Source organism: Phyllobates terribilis, unplaced genomic scaffold, assembly GCF_046119375.1.
Source record: "Phyllobates terribilis strain yellow unplaced genomic scaffold, ASM4611937v1 Scaffold_11__3_contigs__length_659146591, whole genome shotgun sequence".
Lineage (NCBI taxonomy): Eukaryota > Metazoa > Chordata > Amphibia > Anura > Dendrobatidae > Phyllobates > Phyllobates terribilis.
Genome location: NW_027362771.1, coordinates 375,067,661 through 375,095,524, shown reverse-complemented (window position 1 = coordinate 375,095,524; position 27,864 = coordinate 375,067,661). Strand labels below are relative to the sequence as shown.

The 27,864-nt window shown below is 39.4% G+C and overlaps 1 protein-coding gene across 1 annotated transcript in view; it reads right to left on the bottom strand.

Moving 5' to 3' along the window:
- The window catches only part of THSD4 (thrombospondin type 1 domain containing 4), a 922,628-nt gene that overhangs the window by 750,586 nt on the left and 144,178 nt on the right, over positions 1 to 27,864 (bottom strand). Inside the window, exon 4 of the mRNA XM_073652947.1 lies at positions 3,296 to 3,723. Within this exon, the coding sequence (XP_073509048.1) occupies positions 3,296 to 3,723 (428 nt within the window). The remainder of the gene's footprint in view (positions 1 to 3,295; positions 3,724 to 27,864) is intronic.

Genomic DNA, 27,864 nt, shown 5'->3' with positions numbered 1-27,864 from the left:
AGTTTTTTTTTGCTGTGCTAGAGTTATTTAGGAACATTGCCACTTCAATATTCACTGGAGCAGAATGCAGAACGTGACATAAAGTTCACGACTTTTAGAAATTGCATTCTATCCTAATTCCAGGCCGAAGTATGTAGCAGTATTTTGTATTCATAAGGACTGTGCACTTATTTTTTAGAGAGGGAAGAATTATAGTTTGCAACTCCTGTACAAATTCTCCTATCCACCTATGACTATATACAGTGTGCACTGTATACTGCAAGTAATATAAGCCTCCTTGTATAGATCTATATTCACAAAATAATAAGTGTTCTATTGTACAGCTAAAAAAAGCAAAACTGGAGGCAACACATCTAGCAGCACGTGAGAAACTGAAATGCTGCACTTAAATGGGTGAATAAAATTCTACATTTTTTCCACTTGACCCCTATGAGCGCTGTCTTCATTTTGTTTTTTTGGCATATCCAAAAGTCTTTCTTTGCTACAGCCCTTGGAGGGATTGTACCATTAACTCAAAACTGTGTTGCTATTTTTTGCTTGCTATATCTCCAATGTTATAGCTACATAGCTGCATCATAATTGAGCAAATGGTACACAGTAATTAGTTACATATGTACTCAATGCCTGTATGTGCTAGTATCAATGTAATTACCCTTTTTGAAAATTGGAAACCACAGAGTACATGTATGTACTTTTAAAAGATTGTATACTATTAACTTGAGGTATATGAGTACTAAGATCTGGCCAAAATGGATGTTTTCTTTAAGAAACCTGTTTCCATATACACATTGTATTAGATAGATTACAGGAAGATCTCCATAATAAAGCAGGTTTGTTCAAAGTGGGAAAAACATTTATAGTACACCTTACATTTCTCTTAGGCATCCTTCACATGTCCATGTTTGTTTTTCAAGGATGCAACATGTACCCATTATAACCAATGCTGCTATGCACATGTCAGTGTTTTTACATGCACCGTGTGTCCATGCAAAACTAATGTAGACATGTCTGTTTTTTACCGACAGCACGGATGACAATGGCCAATGCAAGTCTATGGGTCTGTGAAAAATACGTACAGCACATGGATAGCACAGAGGTTTTCCACTGCTATTGATATTGAACACCAATAAATAGGATACTTCATCAATATAAGAATGGTTTGGGTCTGACACCCAGCACCCCCACCAATTATCTATTAGTGGCATCGGCAACAGCCAGATATAAGCAGTGTATGGAGCAGGGCACCACTGTTTTTGTTTGTCCACCCGCTTTTTCAAGATTGACCACAGGTTCTCAATGGGACTTAAATCTGGAGAGTCTTTTGACCATGAACCAAGAATTTCACTTTTTGCCTTGTGACCTGGAGCTCCATCATACTGGAAAATGCATTGTTAATAACCAAATTGCTCCTGGATCAATGGGAGAAGTTGCTATTGGAGGATGTTTTGATAGACTGTTTTGGACATCTGGAAGAATGACTGATTGCAGAAGAAATGGTGATCACTACCATGAGTCCAGTGTCATGCCAAAAATAAAGCATCCTGAGACCATTCATGTGTTTGGTTTGCTTTTCATCCAAGGGTGTTGAGGACCTACTCACAATTTTTTCTAAGAACACTGCCATGACTAAAGAATGGTATCTAAACATCCTCCAAGAGCAATTTCTCCCAACAATCCAGGAGAAATTTGGTGATGAACAATGCTCTTTCCCAGCATCAGCAGATGGATTACTCTGTCACAAGGCAAATATCAAGTGGTTCGGTGAACAAAACATTAAAATTTTGGGTCTGTGGCCAGGAAATTCTCCAAAATTCAATCCTCGTCAGTCTTCAAAAAGTGAATAGACAAACAAAAACACAGAAATTGTGATAAACTCCAAACAATGATTAAGCAACAACAGGTTGCAATCAGTCAGAACCTGATATCCAGCATGTCAAGGAGAATTGCAGAAGTCTTAAAAAATAAGAATCAACACTGTAAATATTGACTCTTTGCATAAACTTGATTATTTGTAAAAAAAAAAGTTTAAAAATGTATGAAATGTTTATAATTATACTTCAGTAACTATAGAAAAAACTGACTAAAAGATATAAAAACAGCAAATTTAGTGAAAACCAACATTTACGTCAGTCTCAAAATTTTGGGCTATGACTGTACAGTTGGCGTCAAGTAATTTGAGAAGATTAAATATATGGTTGATTAATTTTTTAACAATAAAACCTTCAATAAAATGTAATCTGAATAAAAAAAATATGATTGTACACTAATCCATAAAAATCCAAATTAGACAGTTCTATTTTAAGAATCACCTTCTTGACATCATAACATTTACAGCGGCTCACCTCAGGCCAATGGTAATTTATGGCATAACCTAATGCCAGTGTTCCTCATACTTAAAACACGGTCTCCTACCACAAGGATGGCATCAAAAAAGAGAACAGAGATGTCCCGTTTCAGGGCGCTGACACCTGTTTCGGGGGTTGCAATGGTCTCTGCTCTCTCTTCTTGCCACATTCTCCCCTTTTCAATGCGCACTGACTGTGCGCTCTCTTACCGCCTTATCACTTCCCCAGCAAGGGAGCGCACTGTCACTGTGTATTAAAAGGAAAATACCATTGTGTGCAGGAAGCTCATACAGACCATGCCCTGTAATTGACAACAGACACATGCTGCTCAGTAGAGCGGGGACTAGACCAGACGCATAAATGAACATCACTGATGTCGCTTCATTTCAGGGTGGGAAAAGCAGCAGCGGCAGTGACCGCAGCCTATGTCCCCTGATGACATCCCATTTGCGTATCCCAGCATGTACTGGATATTTTACAATGAATTGTCATTGGAATGGAAGTAATAAAGTAGGAAGGAAGAGTAGAAAGGGGATGGTAGGAAATTTTTAATTGAAGTATATTAGAAAATTGATTAGATTATTAAATTAAAAAGATAGACATTTGGCATGGAATTCAACTTTTGTTTTGGACCACCATTTTAAATATCTTTTCATTTATGAGACATATAATTTGGTATCTCCTGACTCGCTGAAAGCAGGTAACTAGTAATTCACATTAAGTAATCCTCTACGAACCTTCATCATTCATTATTTTATCTTCCAATTACTTCTACTTAGAAATATTATAGTTTTCTTAGGTCATCAAAAAGAATTCCAGTATAGATAATCAAGAAAATTCCAACATACTGCCTTATTTTATTTTTACGTAGCTAAGTGAAAATAACCATATGCAGGTGAAATGGAAAAGCGTTAAACGGTTTCTAAAACAAGAATTATCATTGTTAATACCTCCTTTCGAATCTTGAGATGTATCCTTGAGGTAGTCCCTGACGATTCCTTACTATTCCTCTTCCAAGGTGAGCTTGACTCAAGTCACTGGGTACTGGGAAGTTTATTCTAGGGTTATCTCCACTTCTATGTAGTGGTACCGATGTCCGAATGGCTGATACAACATGTCCAGTATATGGATTCAATGAGGTATCATGACCAAGTTTATTTTGATAACTGGTACGTCTTTCTCCAGCAGAGTACTGGAAACTTGGAACCTGTCGACCCCTTTCTTGATAATTACCAGGAAGGCACGGCCGGGTTTGCTCCATAACACCACCACCACAACTTCTAGAGCAGGCGGACCAGGGTCCCCAACTACCCCACAGACCAGTAGACTCCGTACTGATATTTTCTGGAGTAGTACTTTGCTCTATCCTCTGTGGAACCTGGAATACAAAACACAAAATGTAGTAAAAAAATATATTCAACATTAAACTACTATAACATAACTATAATATAAAACATTGTGTCCAACTACATTATAAAGAGATTAAAGGGAACCTGTCAGTCAAACCATAGGCAGCATGAATCAGAGCCTGGCTGGACGACTGCAAGTAGAAATGCTTTTCTCTGAAATGCTCTGGTGTTAAAAAAAAAAAAAATCATAATTTAAAGGCCTGAACTATAGTCAGAAACGATACCAGTTCGGCACTGCCCCTGGCCAGCTGCTCTCTGCATCGCTCTAGGTGATTGAGAGGTCTTTCTCGATGTACACACAAGGGAAACGCCTGTCAATCAACGACAGTGGTGCATAGAGAAGTGGGCAAAGTGCGACAAAGGACTAGTCTCTACTCTGCTTATGGCCCTTGGCTGGATTTTTAAACTACTATGAAAAGAGTCTAAAAGGAGAACTGGCTTTGTTGCCCATATCAAACAATCACTGCGGCTTTCATTTCATAAACTGCTATGGTAAAATGAAAGCTGCACTATGATTAGTTGCTATGGATAACAAAGACAGTTTTCCTCTTAGACACTTTTGATAATTCTGCCCCTATGTTTTTTTCTGAAACACCAAAGCATTTCAGCAAAAAACATACCTGGCTGCAATTATACAGCCAAGCTCTGAGCCACGTGCCCGTGGGCAACATTAATCAACATTTACATAGATGTTTATTGCACATCAAGTATCTATCTATCTATCTATATTTATATATACAGTACAGACCCAAAGTTTGGACACACCTTCTCATTTAAAGATTTTTCTGTATTTTCATGACTTTGAAAATTGTACATTCACACTGAAGGCATCAAAACTATGAATAACACATGTGGAATTATATACTTAACAAAAAAGTGTGAAACAACTGAAAATATGTCTTATATTCTAGGTTCTTCAAAGTAGCCACCTTTTGCTTTGATGACTGCTTTGCACACTCTTGGCATTCTCTTGATGAGCTTCAAGAGGTAGTCACCGGAAATGTTTTTCATTTCACAGGTGTGCCCTGTCAGGTTTAATAGGCGGGATTTCTTGCCTTATAAATGAGGTTGGGACCATCAGTTGTGTTGTGCAGAAGTCAGGTGGATACACAGCTGATAGTCCTACTGAATAGACTGTTAGAATTTGTATTATGGCAAGAAAAAAGCAGCTAAGTAAAGAAAAACGAGTGCCCATCATTACTTTAAGAAATGAAGGTCAGTCAGTCCGAAAAATTGGGCAAACTTTGAAAGTGTCCCCAAGTGCAGTTGCAAAAACCATCAAGCGCTACAAAGAAACTGGCTCACATGAGGACCGCCCCAGGAAAGGAAGACCAAGAGTCACCTCTGCTTCTGAGGATAAGTTTATCCGAGTCACCAGCCTCAGATATCGCAGGTTAACAGCAGCACAGATTAGAAACCAGGTCAATGTCACAAAGAGTTATAGCAGCAGACACATCTCTACAATAACTGATAAGAGGAGACTTTGTGCAGCAGGTCTTCATGGTAAAAAAGCTGCTAGGAAACCACTGCTAAGGACAGGCAACAAGCAGAAGAGACTTGTTTGGGCTAAAGAACACAAGGAATGGACATTAGACCAGTGGAAATCTGTGCTTTGGTCTGATGAGTCCAAATTTGAGATCTTTGGTTCCAACCACCGTGTCTTTGTACGACGCAGAAAAGGTGAACGGATGGACTCTACATGCCTGGTTCCCACCGTGAAGCATGGAGGAGGAGGTGTGATGGTGTGGGGGTGCTTTGCTGGTGACACTGTTGGGGATTTATTCAAAATTGAAGGCATACTGAACCAGCATGGCTACCACAGCATCTTGCAGCGGCATGCTATTCCATCCGGTTTGCGTTTAGTTGGACCATCATTTTTTTTTCAACAGGACAATGACCCCAAACACACCTCCAGGCTGTGTAAGGGCTATCTGACCAAGAAGGAGAGTGATGGGGTGCTACGCCAGATGACCTGGCCTCCACAGTCACCAGACCTGAACCCAATCGAGATGGTTTGGGGTGAGCTGGACCGCATAGTGAAGGCAAAAGGGCCAACAAGTGCTAAGCATCTCTGGGAACTCCTTCAAGATTGTTGGAAGACCATTTCCGGTGACTACCTCTTGAAGCTCATCAAGAAAATGCTAAGAGTGTGCAAAGCAGTCATCAAAGCAAAAGGTGGCTACTTTGAAGAACCTAGAATATAAGACATATTTTCAGTTGTTTCACACTTTTTTGTTAAGTATATAATTCCACATGTGTTAATTCATAGTTTTGATGCCTTCAGTGTGAATGTACAATTTTCATAGTCATGAAAATACAGAAAAATCTTTAAATGAGAAGGTGTGTCCAAACTTTTGGTCTGTACTGTATATATATACACATACACACTGTGTGCCAAATTATTAGGCAAATGAGTATTTTGATCACATGATATTTTTTATACATGTTGTCCTACTCCAAGCTGCATAGGCTTGAGAGCCAACTACCAATTAAGTAAATCTGGTGATGTGCATCTCTGTAATGAGGAGGGGTGTTGACTAATGACATCGAAACCCTATATAAGGTGTGCTTAATTATTAGGCAACTTCCTTTCCTTTGGCAAAATGGGTCAGAAGAGAGATTTGACTGGCTCTGAAAAGTCCAAAATTGTGAGATGTCTTGCAGAGGGATGCAGCAGTCTTGAAATTTCCAAACTTTTGAAGCGTGATCATCGAACAATCAAGCGTTTCATGGCAAACAGCCAACAGGGTCGCAAGAAGCGTGTTGGCCAAAAAAGGCGCAAAATAACTGCCCATGAATTGAGGAAAATCAAGCGTGAAGCTGCCAAGATGCCATTCGCCACCAGTTTTACCATATTTCAGAGCTGCAACGTTACTGGAGTATCAAAAAGCACAAGGTGTACGATACTCAGGGACATGGCCAAGGTAAGAAAGGCTGAAAAACAACCACCTTTGAACAAGAAACATAAGATAAAACGTCAAGAATGGGCCAAGAAATATCTTAAGACTGATTTTTCAAAGGTTTTATGGACTGATGAAATGAGAGTGACTCTTGATGGGCCAGATGGATGGGCCAGAGGCTGGATCATTAAAGGGCAGAGAGCTCCACTCCGACTCAGACGCCAGCAAGGTGGATGTAGGGTACTGGTATGGGCTGGTATCATCAAAGATGTACTTGTGGGACCTTTTCAGGTTGAGGATGGAGTGAAGCTCAACTCCCAGACCTATTGCCAGTTTCTGGAAGACAACTTCTTCAAGCAGTGGTACAGGAAAAAGTCGGTATCGTTCAAGAAAAACATGATTTTCATGCAGGACAATGCTCCATCACACGCATCCAACTACTCCACAGCATGGCTGGCCAGTAAAGGTCTAAAAGAAGAAAAAATAATGACATGGCCCCCTTGTTCATCTGATCTGAACCCCATAGAGAACCTGTGGTCCATCATAAAATGTGAGATCTACAGGGAGGGAAAACAGTACACCTTTCGGAACAATGTCTGGGAGGCTGTGGTGGCTGCTGCACGCAATGTTGATGGAAAAGAGATCAAGCAACTGACAGAATCTATGGATGGAAGGCTGTTGAGTGTCATCATAAAGAAAGGTGGCTATATTGATCACAAATTTTTTTGGTTTTGGTTTTTGCATGTCAGAAATGTTTATTTCTAAATTTTGTGCACGGATATTGGTTTACCTGGTGAAAATAAACAAGTGAGATGGGATTATATTTGGTTTTTATTAAGTAGCCTAATAATTCGGCACAGTAATAGTTACCTGCACAAACAGATATCCTCCTAAGATAGCCAAATCTAAAAAAAAAAACCACTCCAACTTCCAAAAATATTAAGCTTGGATATTTATGAGTATTTTGGGTTGATTGAGAACATAGTTGTTGATCAATAATAAAAATAATCCTCTAAAATACAACTTGCCTAATAATTCTGCACACAGTGTATATATATATATATCTATATCGTCTAGTTTAGGAAGCACATTTTATACATCCAATGGGGATTTCTAACATATTGTTAGTGAAATCCTCAGTTATCCAGATATGTATCTCTCACATTGGCGGCCCTGTCCTATACTGCCTGTCAAGGCTGACACTGGAGAGATCACGCAGAATCCCACCACTGCCACCAATCTGTCAATGACTGCAGCCTAGGAAGGTCACACAGAACCACCCGCTGTGATCCTTGTGTTGAACAGCTCTCTGCTGCCCATTATCGTCCACATAATTACACGATTGGCAGGCGAGTAACGGAGTAGGCCGTAGGCTGTCACCATTACTACGCCAGTTATCGAGAAACTAAAAGTGAGCGTATGATATAAACACCTCCGATTCCAACGAATGGAATATATGTGTATACCGCCGAGTTCCACGATAACCCAAGAAAGATTATTAGCTGCCACCACCAGTTGGGTTTTATACAGGCTGATGTGGGCCTGGTAGGTGTTCACTACCCAGCCACATCCAATTTCCTACTTGTATTGGTCTATTCCAAGAGTGTCAGCTAAGATTGCAAGCTCTTGTCCTGATTGAGAAGTCTGCTAATCTGTGTGAGAGGAGAAAGTGAATGTGGCTGCAGAGATTTTAATATTTCTATGACACTGCCTTATAAAGACAACCCATTAATTTGAATAGGCACTGAACAGTGCTAAATTTCACCAGTGGTAGTGATTCAGGGAATAAGATCATGCTTACTGACAGTATTTCCCTCAGATTACATTTGATTAGGGGGTTCCAGCAGAAAATCACTATATGATCAGTTCATTAACAAGGGACTATGCTTAAAAGTAGGAATTTTCCAAAATAGACAACCCTTTAAAGGTAAAATATCTGTAAAAATTGATAACTAGTAAAGCTAAATAGTTGCACTGTAATGTTACAATGAGTATTGGATTACTGGAAAGACTATAAAAGAACACGAGGCACCACCTTATTTGGTGCCTTTCGCTTGTCTCCTGGTGACCTCCTCTACAACTGCTGGTCCATTTCTCCTGCTATCAAGATGGCTAATATACATTGGGAGTGCAATGGTAAATCTAAACCATGCCTCCCCTGCTTTTTTTTATCCTATCTATGCTTTTTAAAGGCAGGGAAGTCATAGACGGCACCTTGATGAAAATGCTCTGGCAGGGGGAGTAGACCACTAATCTGAGTGGATAAGACAGCAGAGGCAAATAGTGGGCACCAGGTAAGGCAATACATGAGAAATGTATGGTCACTTTTCAGTCCTAGGGTGGAATGCCTGATACAATAATGAGTCACAAAGATGCAGCGAACCACAACATAATTTGAACCTAGTTTCAAGAAAATTCGAGACCATTAGAATATCTTGATAATATGTATGAACAGTGATAAAACTAAATTTAAAAGTGGACATGTATATGTCCTGTGCAGATTAATGGTAGACCCTCAGAATCTTTTCCTCTGTGTGCCCAGTAAAAGGTATTGTTATAAATACGTTATAATAAGTCCTAGAATTTTTATAGCCTTCATCAGAACTAAGTTAAAAGGTATAAATTAACTTATAATTTAAAAGAAAAACAGCTTCTAATGTTATATAAACAGAAAAGTAACACTACTGTGGCTTACAGATAGAACTGGAGCAGCATGTAATAAGCAATGATCATTTTTATTAAAAAGTAGAGAATGTCTTTCTAAAAAAAATTAAAACTTTTAGAGTAGGACTTTCCAGGTAGTTGAAAGTTACTGAGGACTAAAACCCCATTCCAATGCAACCTCATTCCAAATTTTGTGATTCTTTAACTTGGTCAAATATTCAGCAATCAACTAACCCCACTGACAGTTTTCCATATTTCTGCTATTCCACCAGAATAATGGCTTATGGAAATGGCTGCATTACAGCCTAGTGTCTGAGCCTTATGTATAAAGCTGAAGACAGAATCAAATCCACTTCTCTGAAGTCAAAAAGGCCTTTCTCAAAGAAGGCTTGTGACACTTGAACAACACTGTGTAATACAACATTTTGTGGTTCTTGGGCTCATACAACCTGTACGTAAAGCAGATGAGTAAGTTGAAGCTCCTGGGTTCCAAATCAAAATCTGTAGTAGGGCTCCCCAGCTACCCTGTGCTGTTTATACTGTAGAAGTAGGATCTTTGCATCCACTCAAGCATCAGGGCACAATGTGAATAATACAGAAGTAGCCATCCTTGTGTAAGGCGTGTTTGCTGTATTTTTTTATGCAAATTTTAAACTGCGTTTTACAGTACTAGCAAAGGCTATGAGATTACAGAAATCTCATGTACACAAAATTGTTTTTTTTTCCTGACTAATTTGGAAAACTGCTGATCTTTTGCAAACTGCAGCATGTCACTTCTTTCAGCGTTTTTTCTGTATTTCAGCAGTGTGTATAGAAAGCAATGGGTAAGTGCAAAACGCTGAAAAAACGCTGCTATCAGGTTTTGCTGCGTGTTTGGTGGAAAAACCTGACGAAGTTGAATCATGTTTTTTTTTATGCACTAAACTTTATCAGCAGGACTAAGAGACAAATGTATCTGCCAAAAACATAACAAATACGCAGCAAATACGCAGCTAAAAACGCAGCAAAATCAACTTTTTGTAAGCAGCTTCTTTACTGCCAAGAGAGCAGGTTTTGCCTGCGGAAAAAAAACACAGCAAAATGCAACGTGTGAACATAGCCTAAGAAGAACATAACCTGTAACGATTGCTACAGCTGTAACCTCTGTAGGTACATCCCCAAAGCCAAATCTTCACATTTAGGGCTCGCTCTCACTTGCGATGCAATCGGACGAGTGCAATCCAATAAAAAAATCGCAATGTTAGCCTATGGGGCAGCTCACATCTGCGATTATTTTCTAATGCCGATTTGGCATGTTAAAACAATTGCAGCATGCTGTGATTGCATCCTCAAATTGGATCGCACGCACCCATATAAGCCTATGGGTGCATGTGAAACAACGCAATGCACTCGAATAACATCCGAGTGCAGTGCAGTGCGATTCCCGCCGATGCCAGCAACAGAGGAGATGGAGAAATTGCTAGTGGGACCCCGGCCACAGAGTAATAATGTTAGCAATGAAATTCAAAGTGAATGAGAATCCTGAAGTCTCATGCACACGTTGCTTATTTTTGACTTGCAGATTTGGAGCAGATGTAAACCTGCAGCATGTCAATTCTTTCAGCGTTTTTGCTGCAGATTTCACTCTTACTAATGTGTTGGGGGAAATCTGCATCAAAAACGCATGTAAAAGATTAATCAAAAACATGCCTATTTTAGGAAGTATTTTTCCTGCCAAGAAATGCATAAATGGTGCAGAAATTTCTGCATCAAATACTTAGGCCAGTTTTATACGTCCGCATATCTCTGGTACCGGAAAAAACAGTGTGTCTGAGTGTGTCACACATGTGGCAACCGTGTGGAAACCATGTGCCGCATCAGGATTACACGGACGGCGCCTGGGAATCAGCGCTACAGTTAACGCTGTTCCCAACAGCGGATGCTGAACACTACCCTCATCATGATTCCTGCCGGTGCTGTGAGAGGTGAGTACATGGATTTTATTATTTTATTCTTATTTTTACAGTGTGAGACACTGCGGGAGCAGACACTACTACCCTCATCACTGTCCCTGCTGGTGCTGATCACAGCGCCGGCAGGGAACCATGATGACGGCAGTGTTCAGCACCCGGCGCTTGGGAACAGCGCTAACTGTACACGGATTCCCAGGCACCGGTATGTGTCACACGGATGACACACGGATGTTATCTGCGTGGTACGTTTTGCGATCCATGTAATCGCAAAAAAAATCACTTAAACATTCATTTAAATGTGTCTACGTGTGTCAGTGTCTCCGGTACGAGTGGAAACTGTCACCACTCGCACCGGAGACACTGACGTGTGAAAGAGCCCTTAATGTGTGCACATACCCTTAGGCTATGTTCATATGTTGCCTTTGTGCGGTTTTGTTTTCTGCAGCCAAAACCAGATCTGTTGGCAGTAAACAAGCTGCAGCCAAAGCACAGGTTTTGCTGCCTTTTCTGCTTCTTTTCTTGGTGTGTTTTTGCAGTGTTTTTTTTGCTGCGTTTTTCAGGATACCAAAGTCCAGCTTTGCTTCCACCTTGCAAGCATGAATAATACAAGGTGTTAGGCCACCAATACAAGACGTCTGGGAAACCATAAAACATTTTATGGCTTTGCGTGAAATTATGTCCAATTTGCCCTTTTTATCTTAGTTTTTTGTATTGTTCCAATACACACAAAGGAAATAAGCATGTGTATAACAAAACAAGTATAACTGCAATAATTTTCAGGGAGAAATACTTCATTTTCTGGAACAATTTCAAGGATGCCAACACTTTTGGCAATGACTGTATGTAGGGCATTGTTAACTTAACACATTGGTAGGGAATTCAGTTGGTAGGGCATTGTTCACTTTCACACATTGGAAGGGCATTGAGATGGTCAGGCATTGTTTACTTTCACACATATCAATATTTTAATTAAATTGTACTAATACTAACATCCCTGCTCATTAGAAAACACCAAGGCATTATGGTTTAAATTTGGGAAAATCACAGAAATAAATGTGTATCACATCCTGCTGTGCATGAGTCTTTTTCCATCAAAATCGCTGCAAAAATTGATAGCAGCATTTTTGCTGCTTTTTTTTGCACTTACTCATTGGTTTCTATGGGTGAAAAAATGCTGCAAAAATGCTGAAAGAATTGATATGCTGCAATTTTCAAAAAGCAGCAGTTTTACAATTCAGTCAGGATAAAAAAAACAAGTGTGTGCATGAGATTTTTTAAACCGGATTGCTTTTGATGGCACTGTAAAAAGCAGCTTGTAATTTGCATAAAAAATGCAGCAAAAAAAAAAGGAAAAATGCAATATGTGAACATAGCATAAGGCTGTATTTAGACGACCAATAGAAAACTCATTTATTTTTCCCCAAAGAAAAACAAAAGCATTTTACATCCAAGATGCATCAGTTTTCTGTACATATGCTGCCAGTATTTCACAGATCTTTTGAATAGGGCATTGGGGAGACTCCTATGGGAACAAAGTCGTCCACCAGGCCTAATAGAAATCTGTGCAGAAAGTCAAATATGTAAATTATTGACTTTACTAGATCAGTGTTTATCCAAACTCAGACAACACTCCTATCTACACTCAGACAACACTCGGAACTGGACAGATCCTAACTGTACTACATTCAGATACAGGTGCTTCTGACCAAATTAGAATTTCATTATATCAGTATTGAAGGCATTTACTGAACATACATTTCAGTAGGCCAACATTTCGGATTTTAAAAACATTTTTCAAGCTGTTGTTATAAAGTATTCTAATTTACTGAAATAATGACTTTTGTGTTTTCATTGGCTGTAAGCCATAGTCATCAACATTAACAGAAATAAACACTAGAAATAGATCACTCTGTTTGTAATGACTCTATATAATATATGAGTTTCACTTTTTGTATTGAAGAACTGAAATAAATGAACTTTTTGATGATATTCTAATTTAGTGAGATGCACCTGTATGTGTGACTGCCTGTAGCTCCACCACGTAATAATAATAATGTCAAGTAATCGTGAGCAGTCGGATTTTGAGACGGCGTTGCCCCAAACGACCAGTAAAACTAACGCATAGGCACTAGAGTTGTCTTGTTGAAGATACTCAATTATTCAATGCCCAAAAAGGTATAAATGAATGCTAACTGAAAATAGTTATACTTGCAAGGGTTAAGGAGGAGTTTTATAGTATAGCTAAAGCTTCAATGTCAATTTTCCTTCTAATTCAATTAAAATCCGATTTATAGTATATTATACAAATAAATCAAATTCCATTCTTCAGCCTTCATTGAGGAATGCAACAAGTGTGAGACAGAAATCCAAAACAAGAATGGTAATAGAAACAGTATGTTAAACTGCTGGCTTCAAGGACACAGAAAATCTACAGATGAATGTGAAATCCTGCCAGTTTTCTCAGATTGTAGCTTTTTTTTAGTTCTGAAACAGACATGACCGAATAATACTTGTGTAAATATCCAGTAACTAATGAAGCTGTTCTGAATGCCCAGCAGTCACTCTGTTCTGAGCTCACAATAAACCACGAGAGCTTCCAAAGAGGAACGTGAGTTTGAAGCCATGTGATGGAATTGTTGGATTGTGATAAAAATGAGACATATTTTACTGGGGTGTATCTGTTTCGGCATTATTCCACTTCGCTTTTAAACCTTTTTCTTTCCTCATCTTCTTCTCAATGTTGAATAAATCCCAATTCCCACACTTCTGCAGTCAGCCAATGTGTGTTGGCTGAGCAATGTGTAATCATCTAAGAAGACTTTGTGATAACATTTCTAAGCAGGCAATAGACATGAGATGTCAAACAGCTAAAAGATGCCTAAACAACTAATACATTTTTGTTTTTACTCAACAGCATTAACAGAATTTACAGCTTCAACAGGTACAACTGTGGCACCCCAGGGGTCTGGTTGCCACAGTAATAGAAATATTACGTCTGAGAGCAAGTGGGAGGTTTCTCTGGTCAGGAGCCCTTAAGCATGCAACACTTCCTGCCCAGACCTGGGAGGGGAGGAATCTGCCCATATAAACTGGGTCTGGGGCGGGATGAGTTCAGTCAGAGCTTGGAGACAGTTCCAGACACAGGGAGAGTTACAGCAGGAGCTCTGTAGGAGCTAGGAGCAGAAGACCAGGGGCTGGTCAACTACACTGCCCTGGGGCTCCACTCTTCCCGTGGGGAGTCACACTACCTCAGCTGCACACACCATCAGCCCCAGCGGTCTGCCTTGCAGCGGCGGTCCGCCCTGACCGCAATCCACGGGTGGCATAGTCGGACAATTAATCTAAAACCCCCACAAAAAACCGCCATCGGCCTGACCACCTGGAGCCACGGGACCGAGTCACCGCCACGGATTCTACAACCCCCAGAGACCCGGCTCCGGGTATCCCACACACGTCCACACTAGGCGAGTCACAACTATATAAAGATTGCAGGAAGAAAAAAATATTTTCTAAAGTCGGGCTTATTTTGCAATGTTGGTTGGAATATCTTACCATAAACTTTAGCTGTGTCCCATTTATGAAAACTGATGTAGACATCAACAAGTGTCCCACTGCAAACAACCACCAATGCCTATCAAATTGTGCCAAGTTTTTATGCCTGTGCTCCATTGTTTTATATACTTTATGGGACACAATTTAAACCAATTTTCCTGCGGCCCTAGTATTAGTATTTTGTACCAAGTTTTGTTACATTTGGGTAGACTTATTCATAATGTCGCACCATGTGAGTGGTGAATATATTTTTTAGGATTCTGTTGTCCTTCTGCGAATTGTCCATCAGTGGCTGCTATTATTCACTTTGCTAAATTGTGCTGCAATTCTACTCCTTAGCACTGGAGGCTGTTATTGAGTTTCAGCAATCGCCCTTTACCAATATGGACGATATTAAAACTGTGGAAGCCATCTTGTTTCCTTTTTGGGCCCACTTAAAGCAACATGGAATATTGACTCATTGCTTGAGCATTGTGTCTAGCTATTGTCAACCAGCAGAAGGCAATGCGTAAGGAATAGAGCTATGGAGAAAAGAGGCTTGTGAAGAGCTTCCACACACCAAATGCACTTCAGCCTTATTTACATATTAATTCAAATGACCATTTCTAGGAAACAAAGGAATGGATTAGCTAGCTAAAGGTATGGATGACCTTGTCTTTCCAAGCACTATATGCGCATTTAAGCAGTTTTGGGGGTGAAATCCGGCTGACGGATAACCTTTAAAGAGGTTTTTCACTACTAGGGTGACCTATCCTTCGGAATAAGAGCTGATCTGTAGCCTGTGAGCGGATACTAAAGACTGTGATGGAGTTCTGATGTTTCTCTCCATACATGGTTTACATCCAGCCACTGCTGGAGCTGCTAAGAGCTGATCATGAGGGTGCCAGATGTCAAACCCATGCTGATCTGATATCCGATCCCAATGTCATAGTAGTGGAAAACACCTTTAATCCAATTGTTTTGATATATTTCTTGGTAAATGTGCCTAAGTGGTTTCATATATATGGTGTTCCGTCCAAAAACACCATAGTTTGAGTTGTATTAACTAAAAACAGTGTTAGTATGTCAATAAATCTACAAATTGTGGTAGTTTGGCTCACTCGGCTGCTCACACAGGTAGACACAGGAACGCTTCTTGTGATAATCTTCTGCTGGTTAAGTAGAACCCAGCATAAACCAGTGCAGGATTCAACAAAATAAACATGGCCTTTCTTGCATAAAGGGAAAACAAAAGAAAATGTATAGCACAGTCCATATACCAGCGGGGATCCGCCCGCTCAGGATACAACAGGGTTCAGCACAGTTTAACATAACACTTCTCTGGAGCTGTCACGTTAAGACACATTGAATGACTCAGGAGGCTGACTATTTATCCTGTACCACACCCTGGGGTGGAGATATGGTGGGCAGAATCCCATCCACACAATGGCTGTCCACAAAAAAACCTAGCCCTTAAACATGCCCCGTTAACCCCTCTCAGCACTTAGTGTGCTGGAGCATTTTCCCTAGGTTCATATCACTGGGACCAACAACCTCAGTGATACATATCTTCCCTCCAGTACTTTACTAGTGACTTTGTCACAAAATATACCCCAATATATTGTGCATTCAGATATGTTACTACTATATATAGGGAAGTATACAACACTTTTAACTCTAGGATTTCAAAAGTCATATGTTAAATTCATGAAAATCAAATTAGGAAACTGTCAAAAGCATTTACAAGCTTTCACTTGACTTGATGTGTTCCAGTTTCATAGCCCAAATCCATTTCTTTCATTTAAATAGTGTAACTAACACCAAACAGACATTATACAAGTTGTAATTCTGAGCTAGATATTCAGCAAATGCAAGACATGCCTGCTTCACCTTTTAAAAGCCTACAATGAAATGGCTGAATATTGCTATTTACATCCTACGTTTGTGTAGTATGTGCCCAAATCAAGTAAACCATTTCCAATCCTCCAGAAAGTAGCACTTACACTTTAATAAAAAATCTTTTAGTGCTTGATTATATCTCTTGATGGAAAATAATTGGCGTTTGTCATAATGACATAGGTGTTCTTTTTATGGGGAGCCGTAAAATTCAGAGATTTATTCAAAAAGTCATTAAGTAATGTTAGTAATTTGCTGTTTAGGCAGTTTTTATCGTAAGAGCTTCATATATTTATCAAAAGACTCTGTACAGTAAAATAAAAAAGTACGGTATATAGCAACAAGCTAAAACTCAATTCGCAATCATTGCTGGAAACACTTATGTAAAAATTAGGGATTTGTCTTTAAATAAGCTCCATATTATACAGTTATAAACCCAATTGGCCAGCACTGTATTTGAAGCAATGCCAATTACAGAGGAGTAGAGGAGAAGAGCAGTAAGGGCATATTCCAGCAGTGATGTCAATCACTTTGGTCAATCTCCTTTCTAGACAGTATTAGCTAAATAACCTGTTGTTGGCACCCAAGTTAGAGAAGACAAGGGATTTGATTATCTCACTCTTCCTCTCCATAACTACCCTTTACAACAAGCAGCAATTTGGATTAGAAAACAGCACTGAGCTTAGTTTGTTTGCGACAAGTTCAATAGTACAGTAAACTGCCGAAAACAAATCAAACATCAAAGTATTTTGCAACATCTACAAAAGGACTTGATAATATTGGGCATCCATGTTGCTCATGCAACTTTAGAATTTTTCTTAATAAATATATATATATATATATATATATATATATATATATATATATACACACACACACATACACAGTACAGGCCAAAAGTTTGGACACACCTTCTCATTTAAAGATTTTTCTGTATTTTCATGACTATGAAAATTGTACATTCACACTGAAGGTATCAAAACTATGAATTAACACATGTGGAATTATATGCTTAACAAAAAAGTGTGAAACAACTGAAAATATGTCTTATATTCTAGTTTCTTCAAAGTAGCCACCTTTTGCTTTGATGACTGCTTTGCACACTCTTGACATTCTCTTGATGAGCTTCAAGAGGTAGTCACCGGAAATGGTCTTCCAACAATCTTGAAGGAGTTCCCAGAGATGCTTAGCACTTGTTGGCCCTTTTGCCTTCACTCTGCGGTCCAGCTCACCCCAAACCATCTTGATTGGGTTCAGGTCTGGTGACTGTGGAGGCCAGGTCATCTGGCATAGCACCCCATCACTCTCCTTCTTGGTCAAATAGCCCTTACACAGACTGGAGGTGTGTTTGGTTTGGGGTCATTGTCCTTTTGAAAAATAAATGATGGTCCAACTAAACGCAAACCGGATGGAATAGCATGCCTCTGCAGGATGCTGTGGTACCCAAGCTGGTTCAGTATGCCTTCAATTTTGAATAAATCCCCAACAGTGTCACCAGCAAAGCACCCCCACACCATCACACCTCCTCCTCCATGCTTCACGATGGGAACCAGGCATGTAGAGTCCATCCGTTCACCTTTTCTGCGTCGCACAAAGACACAGTGGTTGGAACCAAAGATCTCAAATTTGGACTCATCAGACCAAAGCACAGATTTCCACTGGTCTAATGTCCATTCCTTGTGTTCTTTAGCCCAAACAAGTCTCTTCTGCTTGTTGCCTGTCCTTAGCAGTGGTTTCCTAGCAGCTATTTTACCATGAAGGCCTGCTGTACAAAGTCTCCTCTTAACAGTTGTTGAAGAGATGTGTCTGCTGCTAGAACTCTGTGTGGCATTGACCTGGTCTCTAATCTGAGCTGCTATTAACCTGCGATTTCTGAGGCTGGTGACTCGGATAAACTTATCCTCAGATGCAGAGGTGACTCTTGGTCTTCTTTTCCTGGGGCGGTCCTCATGTGAGCCAGTTTCTTTGTAGCGCTTGATGGTTTTTGCAACTGTACTTGGGGACACTTTCAAAGTTTTCCCAATTTTTCGCACTGACTGACCTTCATTTCTTAAAGTAATGATGGCCATTCGTTTTTCTTTACTTAGCTGCTTTTTTCTTGCCATACTACAAATTCTAACAGTCTATTCAGTAGGACTATCAGCTGTGTATCCACCAGACTTCTGCACAGCACAACTGATGGTCCCAACCCCATTTATAAGGCAAGAAATCCCACTTATTACACTGTGTTCCAAATTATTATGCAAATAATATTTTCTCAGATTTTCCCAAATTACCTATATGAATTGCAGTCATTGTAATTTTCCAGTCAAATAACTATTAGAGTACAATTGAAAGGTTTTTGTACAAACTGCCTAAGATAACAGTATATTTTTAAAAAATAAAAAACTCAAACTGCACTCAAAATGCATGTTCCAAATTATTATGCACAGCAGAGTTTTCAACCTTTTCATTTTAATAAAGAACAAAAAAAATGGTCATTTTTGAAATTATAAGCATTAGCAGGTTATTACACACTGAAATCAAACAGTTTTCAACTCAAAACTTTATTCTAGGTGATGTTACATTTGCACATAGGACCCCTTGTTCGAAAGGAGCTTCTGAACTCTTTCGTCCATTGAATTTGTCAGGTTTTGGATGGTTTCTGCTTTAATTGTTTTGCATGAGGACAGAATACCCTCCCAGAGCTGTTGCTTAGATGTGAACTGCCTCCCGCCATCATAGACACTCCTTTTGATGATGCTCCTGAGGTTCTGAATGGGGTTGAGGTCAGGGGAGCATGGGTGCCACACCATAAGTTTGTCCCCTTTTATGCCCACAGCAGCCAGAGATGCAGATGTGTTATGTGCAGCATGAGACGGGGCATTATCATGCATGAAAATGATCTTGCTGCGGAATGCACAGTTCTTCTTCTTGAACCCTGGAAGGAAGTGCTGTTTGAGAAACTCAACATACATTATGGAGTTCATCTTTACCCCTTCAGGGATCCTAAAAGGGCCGACAATCTCTCTCCCCATGATTCCAGCCCAAAACATTACTCCACCTCCTCCTTGTTAGCGCCGTAGTCGTGTTTGCATGGGGTGTCCATCAACCAGCCATCCTCCACTCCATCCATCTGGACCATCGAGATCATTTCATGCATGATAATGCCCCGTCTCATGCTGCACATAACATATCTGCATCTCTGGCTGCTATGGGCATAAAAGGGGACAAGCTTATGGTGTGGCACCCATGCTCCCCTGACCTCAACCCCATTCAGAACCTCTGGAGCATCATCAAAAAGAGTGTCTATGATGGCGGGAGGCAGTTCACATCTAAGCAACAGCTCTGGGAGGGTATTCTGTCCTCATGCAAAACAATTAAAGCAGAAACCATCCAAAACCTGACAAATTCAATGGACGAGAGAGTTCAGAAGCTCCTTTCGAACAAGGGGTCCTATGTGCAAATGTAACATCACCTAGAATAAAGTTTTGAGTTGAAAACTGTTTGATTTCAGTTTGTAATAACCTGCTAATGCTTATAATTTCAAAAATGACCATTTTTTTGTTCTTTATTAAAATGAAAAGGTTGAAAACTCTGCTGTGCATAATAATTTGGAACATGCATTTTGAGTGCAGTTTGAGTTTTTTATTTTTTAAAAAATATACTGTTATCATAGGCAGTTTGTACAAAAACCTTTCAATTGTACTCTAATAGTTATTTGACTGGAAAATTACAATGACTGCAATTCATATAGGTAATTTGGGAAAATCTGAGAAAATATTATTTGCATAATAATTTGGAACACAGTGTAAACCTGACAGGGCAAACCTGTGAAGTGAAAACCATTTCCGGTTACTACCTCTTGAAGCTCATCAAGAGAATGCCAAGAGTGTGCAAAGCAGTCATCAAAGCAAAAGGTGGCTACTTTGAAGAACCTAGAATATAAGACATATTTTCAGTTGTTTCACACTTTTTTGTTAAGTATATAATTCCACATGTGTTAATTCATAGTTTTGATGCCTTCAGTGTGAATGTACAATTTTCATAGTCATGAAAATACAGAAAAATCTTTAAATAAGAAGGTGTGTCCAAACTTTTGGTCTGTACTGTATATACACACACAGTGCCTTGAAAAGGTATTCATACCCCGTGAACTTTTCCACATTTTTTCAAGTTACACCCACAAGGTTAAATAAATTTTATTGGAATTTTAAGTTATATACCAAAACAAAGTAGCAAATATTTGTGAAGTGTAAGAGAAATAATACATGGTTTTCTAATTGTTTTAGTAATATAAATTTGAAAATTGCAAAGTGCATTTGTATTCAGCCCCCTGTAGTCTGATACCCCAAAATAAAATTCTGAGTGATCAATTACCTCAAGAAGTCACAAATTGTAAATTGAGTTGACTTGTGTGTAATTTATTCTTAGTATAACTACAGGTGTTCTGTGAAAATCTCAGAGGTTTGTTTGAGAACCTTAAGGAACAAACAGCATCACGAAAAATAAGGAACACACCAGGCAGGTCAGGGATAAAGTTGTCGAGAGGAGTAAAGCAGGGTTAGGTTGTAAAAAAATAGCCTAAGTTCTGAGCATCTCATAGAGCACAGTTTAAGTGTGACCAACTAAACTCTGGCTCGCGTTCCATTTACAAGTTCTAATATTCCACAATACTATTATAATAACAATAAAAATAAATAACAAAAGATAAAGTGTTTTAAAGAGTTCATCCTCTACTTGAAAAGAAAACTTCATTGGGCTAGTGTAATGTTAGAAATGAAAAAAAAGTCTACACTCACCTACCACACTGATGCTAGTCCTCTGTACAGTCCCCTGTTGAATTCCTGACATAAACATCTGGCAGGTGGCAACACATAACTGCTGCACCCAATAAGTGCCCCTAATTGGCTACCGCCTTAACATTCTGTCTGAACAGGAGAGATGTTTCTGATGTTTCTTCCTGTTTGAACGGAATGAAAAAAGTTGCAGCTCCCGACCACATTTTGATTCCAGATCGGTGGGGAACACAGCACCAAGTGTAGAGCAGCGGAGCCAATCTGCTAGTTGAGTATAGCACATTATTTTCTACATCACCCTGGGCCCATTAAAGTTAACGCTTAAAGTAGTGGACAACCCATTTAGAGTTCATTATAGTTTGTGCACCACTTTGATAATTCGATTTCGGAAAGTATTTATTTGCTGGTGTACATAAACTATCTTTACATGTCATGAATATGGGAACCATCATAGCATTTCTACACAGTTTTATAATTATAAAGATTCATGTACAACAAAAATAATATTTATGCTGGCACAAAAACCTATATCTATCCGCCCAAAACCATTGGAGTTTTGTGCCAATACAGTTACTGAATGCCTTGGTGTCTTCTATTATCCTAGAATTATATTTTCTGCATGTACCATCCCATCATTGCATGAGGTTTTTATTGGGCATGAAGCAGTTTGTAAAATGTTCTTTTTTTGTTAATTATCCAAGAACTAAAAGTACTAAAAAACAATGAAAGCAGAAACTTAGCAACTGTACATGAAGCGTGAAGAAATGAAATCCTACTGTAAAGATTTACCAAACAGTTGTTGATAATTGTCCTACAAAACAGGCACCCCGGGGCTGACAGTGTCATTTGTTGTTTTAAAGAAAAAATGCACAAAGCGAGATTTATTTAGTTTCTGACATCATCCGATTTCTAATGTAATTTTATATCACCATAGCCACATGGAGAAGCAAACGCAACGAACTTTACATTAGCTCTTTGCAATCTTGGTAAATTTGTATTTCAAATTGGCAGCCCTGAAAACAAAGCTCTTCTGTTTGGGCTGAATGCTATGTCAAACAGTAGTTCCCAGTTGTCCATTGAGTCATTGAGATGAAAATCAACCCAATAATGGGTCTAACTTTCCTTCCAGACACATTCATTCCTTCCATTTTCTTCTACAATTCCTAATTAGAGTATATATTGTGGGCCACAGCTTAGTAATTTGGACTTGTATAGAAACAAATTAACAAAGGTCAACAGGGCTGCAATACAAAGCTTATTTTCTTTATGTGAGCCACAATGTTAAAATCAAAACTTTACCAAATTTGTCATTGATTTTTTTTTCCTTACAATCTAATGGGTTAAGGATAAAATATAAAGAAAACAAGGGATTAAACATACAATCTATATTATATAACATAAGAAAATCAAGCTTATGGGTTCATAAGTTTGCGCCAAAAATTCAAAATTGTCAGTTTCTCTCACATAATGGTGGAAAAACGCTTGAAAATCCCAACCTTTCCGTACTTTTGATTAAAACGGATTTGTAGTAACGATAGTATCACTCAATTCTTTATGAACTAGTTTAATAACAAAATCTACATAAATGAAGACACAAAACCAATCCTGCAACATGAAATTATGAAATAGTGATGAGAATCCTAAGAAATTCAATGAGACACTTCAAAGTAGAAAGAAATGTGAATGAACAGATTGATATAGCAAAACCTACAGGGGCAACGTTTGGCAAGTTGAAGTCTTCGCCACTGAAGACACCTGATCCCAGGGGCTGGACTCATGGCTGGAAGCAGGCACATAAATCTTTGGAGAACTTGTGTTCTCCAAATCGCCCCTTCTCCAGAAATTAGTTCAATAACTATAAAATATTGCAAAGATCACAACCATATTTAGTGGACAGTATAGACAAAGGTGACTATAAATTCAAGCGCATGAACAAAGTGGTTTTCAAGTTTGCTGGTTCTCTATCACATTATAAATGCCGTGGTAATTTTAACTTTATTTAACAGAAGTTACTGTGGAGCCATAATAAGAAGTTCATTGACTTCTAGGAGACCCTAATGTATCGATGTATTATTCTAATTTTATATGGACACATGCGATCAAACACAGTCTAGAGGGGAAACCGGTATTGTACTGTGATTATTTTATATTGTCAACAGCTTACTAGAGCATTTGGGGAAAAGTCATATAAATGGTGCTAAGTTCTAACTTCCGCAAGATACTACCTATCAGGCGTTTTTTGTACTCTGACATACAGTACAGACCAAAAGTTTGGACACACCTTCTCATTTAAAGATTTTTCTGTATTTTCATGACTTTGAAAATTGTACATTCACACTGAAGGCATCAAAACTATGAATTAACACATGTGGAATTATATACTTAACAAAAAAGTGTGAAACAACTGAAAATAGGACTTAAATTCTAGGTTCTTCAAAGTATTATTATTATTATTTATTATTATAGCGCCATTTATTCCATGGCACTTTACATGTGAAGAAGGGGTATACATACAAGAACAATTACAATAATCTTGAACACAATGTGACGGCAACTGGTACAGGAGGAGCGAGGACCCTGCCCGCGAGGGCTCACAGTCTACAACGGATGGGTGAGGATACAGTAGGTGAGGGTAGAGCTGGTCGTGCAGCATTATTTGTGGAGTGGTGGTTACTGCAGGTTGTAGGCTTGTCGGAAGAGGTGGGTCCTCAGGCTCTTTTTGAAGGTTTCCACGGTCGACGAGAGTCTGATGTGTTGGGGTAGAGAGTTCCAGAGTAGGGGAGACGCACGGGAGAAATCTTGTATGCGATTGTGGGAGGAGGAGATTAGAGGGGAGTAGAGAAGGAGATCTTGTGAGGATCGGAGGTTGCGTGCGGGTATGTAGCGGGAGACTAGGTCAGAGATATATGGAGGAGACAGGTTGTGAATGGCTTTGTATGTCATGGTTAGGGTTTTGAACTGGAGCCTCTGGGCAATGGGGAGCCAGTGAAGAGATTGACACAGAGGAGAGGCCGGGGAATAGCGGGGGGACAGGTGGATTAGTCGGGCAGCAGAGTTTAGGATGGATTGGAGGGGTGTGAGAGTGTTGGAAGGGAGGCCACAGAGCAGGAGGTTGCAGTAGTCAAGGCGGGAGATGATGAGGGCGTGCACTAGTGTTTTTGCAGATTCATGGTTGAGGAATGTGCGGATCCGGGAGATATTTTTGAGTTGGAGTCGGCAGGAAGTGGAAAGGGCTTGGATATGTGGTTTGAAGGAGAGTTCAGAGTCCAGGGCTACCCCAAGACAGCGAGCTTGAGGGACTGGGGAGAGTAGGCAGCCATTGACTATGATGGATAGGTCAGTTGGGGGGGTTGAATGAGATGGCGGAAAGATGATGAATTCTGTTTAGTCCATGTTAAGTTTTAGAAATCTAGCCACCTTTTAGAAAGTAGCCACCTTTTGCTTTGATGACTGCTTTGCACACTCTTGGCATTCTCTTGATGAGCGTCAAGAGGTAGTCACCGGAAATGGTTTTCACTTCACAGGTGTGCCCTGTCAGGTTTAATAAGTGGGATTTCTTGCCTTATAAATGGGGTTGGGACCATCAGTTGTGTTGTGCAGAAGTCTGGTGGATACACAGCTGATAGTCCTACTGAATAGACTGTTAGAATTTGTATTATGGCAAGAAAAAAGCAGCTAAGTAAAGAAAAACGAGTGGCCATCATTACTTTAAGAAATGAAGGTCAGTCAGTCCGAAAAATTGGGCAAACTTTGAATGTGTCCCCAAGTGCAGTTGCAACAACCATCAAGCGCTACAAAGAAACTGGCTCACATGAGGACCGCCCCAGGAATGGAAGACCAAGAGTCACCTCTGCTTCTGAGGATAAGTTTATCCGAGTCACCAGCCTCAGAAATCGCAGGTTAACAGCAGCTCAGATTAGAGACCAGGTCAATGCCACACAGAGTTCTAGCAGCAGACACATCTCTACAACAACTGTTAAGAGGAGACTTTGTGCAGCAGGCCTTCATGGTAAAATAGCTGCTAGGAAACCACTGCTAACGACAGGCAAAAAGCAGAAGAGACTTGTTTAGGCTGAAGAACACAAGGAATGGACATTAGACCAGTGGAAATCTGTGCTTTGGTCTGATGAGTCCAAATTTGAGATCTTTGGTTCCAACCACCGTGTCTTTGTGCGACGCAGAAAAGGTGAACGGATGGACTCTACATGCCTGGTTCCCACCGTGAAGCATGGAGGAGGAGGTGTGATGGTGTGGGGGTGCTTTGCTGGTGACACTGTTGGGGATTTATTCAAAATTGAAGGCATACTGAACCAGCATGGCTACCACAGCATCTTGCAGCGGCATGCTATTCCATCCGGTTTGCGTTTAGTTGGACCATCATTTATTTTTCAACAGGACAATGACCCCAAACACACGCCCAGGCTGTGTAAGGGCTATTTGACCAAGAAGGAGAGTCATGGGGTGACCTGGCCTCCACAGTCACCAGACCTGAACCCAATCAAGATGGTTTGGGGTGAGCTGGACCGCAGAGTGAAGGCAAAAGGGCCAACAAGTGCTAAGCATCTCTGGGAACTCCTTCAAGATTGTTGGAAGACCATTTCCGGTGACTACCTCTTGAAGCTCATCAGGAGAATGCCAAGAGTGTGCAATGCAGTCATCAAAGCAAAAGGTGGCTACTTTGAAGAACCTAGAATATAAGACATATTTTCAGTTGTTTCACACTTTTTTGTTAAGTATATAATTCCACATGTGTTAATTCATAGTTTTGATGCCTTCAGTGTGAATGTACAAATTTTCAAAGTCATGAAAATACAGAAAAATCTTTAAATGAGGTGTGTCCAAACTTTTGGTCTGTACTGTATATATGGCATAAACATTTAGGACTCGTCAAAAAATAGATAATAATTTAGTTTTTATGTTAACTGCATACAATGATGTATAATTACATTTTCTTTCATCTATACCAGTATTTCCCAAACTTCAGTCCTCATGGCCCCCCAACAGATAATTTTTTCAGGATTTCCCTAGTATTGATCTGATGATGATTGCTGAAGACGGCCATCACATGTTAATAGAAAATCCATGCAAAAACATCTATAAACAGCTTCAAACAATTATATGTAAAAGCATTTATAGTTAGAAAAATGCCTTATCTACTCCCACCCACCCCCAATTCCCATGGCAAAAAGTATCACATACATCACAGATAATCAGATTTGCCAGCCTGAAAAATTGTTTTACAAGTAATTCCCACGACTAAATAAGTATGCAATCCACAAGTAATCATTTCATTGCTGCAAATGAAATGTGTGTAAACCATGTACAGTATATTGAGAAAGATGGTAAATATTAGGTTATGTTCCCACATGATGTGTGTTTTTTTTTTTAAGTCAGAAATCTGCAGCAAAACTGATCTCGGGCAGGAAATCAGCTGCGTAAAAAACGCAGGTTTCGCTGCGTTTTTTGCTGCATTTTTCAGTGTCCTTCTGTCTCTATTTATGCATGTTCATAAAGTCCTGTGAAAAAAAAGAAACCCCATTCTATTTTTCCATCAAAAACGCTGAAAAAATTTACCTGTGTTTCATGGTGTGTTTTTTCAGCGTTTTTTTTTTCCAAAAACCCGACCAAGGCACAAAATACGCAGCAAAAAAAAACAAGATGTGTGAACAGAGAATTCTGGTTTCTCATAGACTTTGCTGGTACTGCAAAACGCAGGTGAAAATTTGCATAAAAATCTGCAGCAAAATACGCTGAAAAACCCACCGTGTGTGAACATAGCCTTAGAGTGTATAACTAAAACCTGTACATATGAAGCAAAGCAAAATATATGCAGTAAGGATATAAAAAAAAAACAACACTGTCTCATTCCAAACTTAACAAACCAGGGGCACAACCCAAAAGCTCCTGGGTCAGAAATGCAAATATGTAACCGGATTGCTACCTAAAACCGGTATCTTCTTACTGCATGTGCTATTTCTATGTCCCCGCCTGCATAAGCTAACTGCAAGAAAATTCCTGCGGATATGGAGGGGCACTTGAAAGTTTGTGATCCCTTCTAAGCTTTCTGTATTTGTGCATAAAATTGACCTAAAATTACATCAGATTTTCACACAAGCCCTAAAAGTAAATGAAGAGACCCAAGGCAAACAAAAACAGGACTTTTTAAATGAAGAACATGATCCAATATATCTCATGTCTATGAGTGCCAAAAGTATGTGAACTTTTAGGATTAGCAGATAATTTAAAGTTGAAATTAAAGTCTGCTGCTTTAAATCAATGAGATGACAATCAGGTGTGAGTGTACAACCTATTTTATTTAAAGAAAATGGCTTTATCAAAGTCTGATCTTAACAACACATTTGTGGAACTGTAATATGGCAAAACAAAAA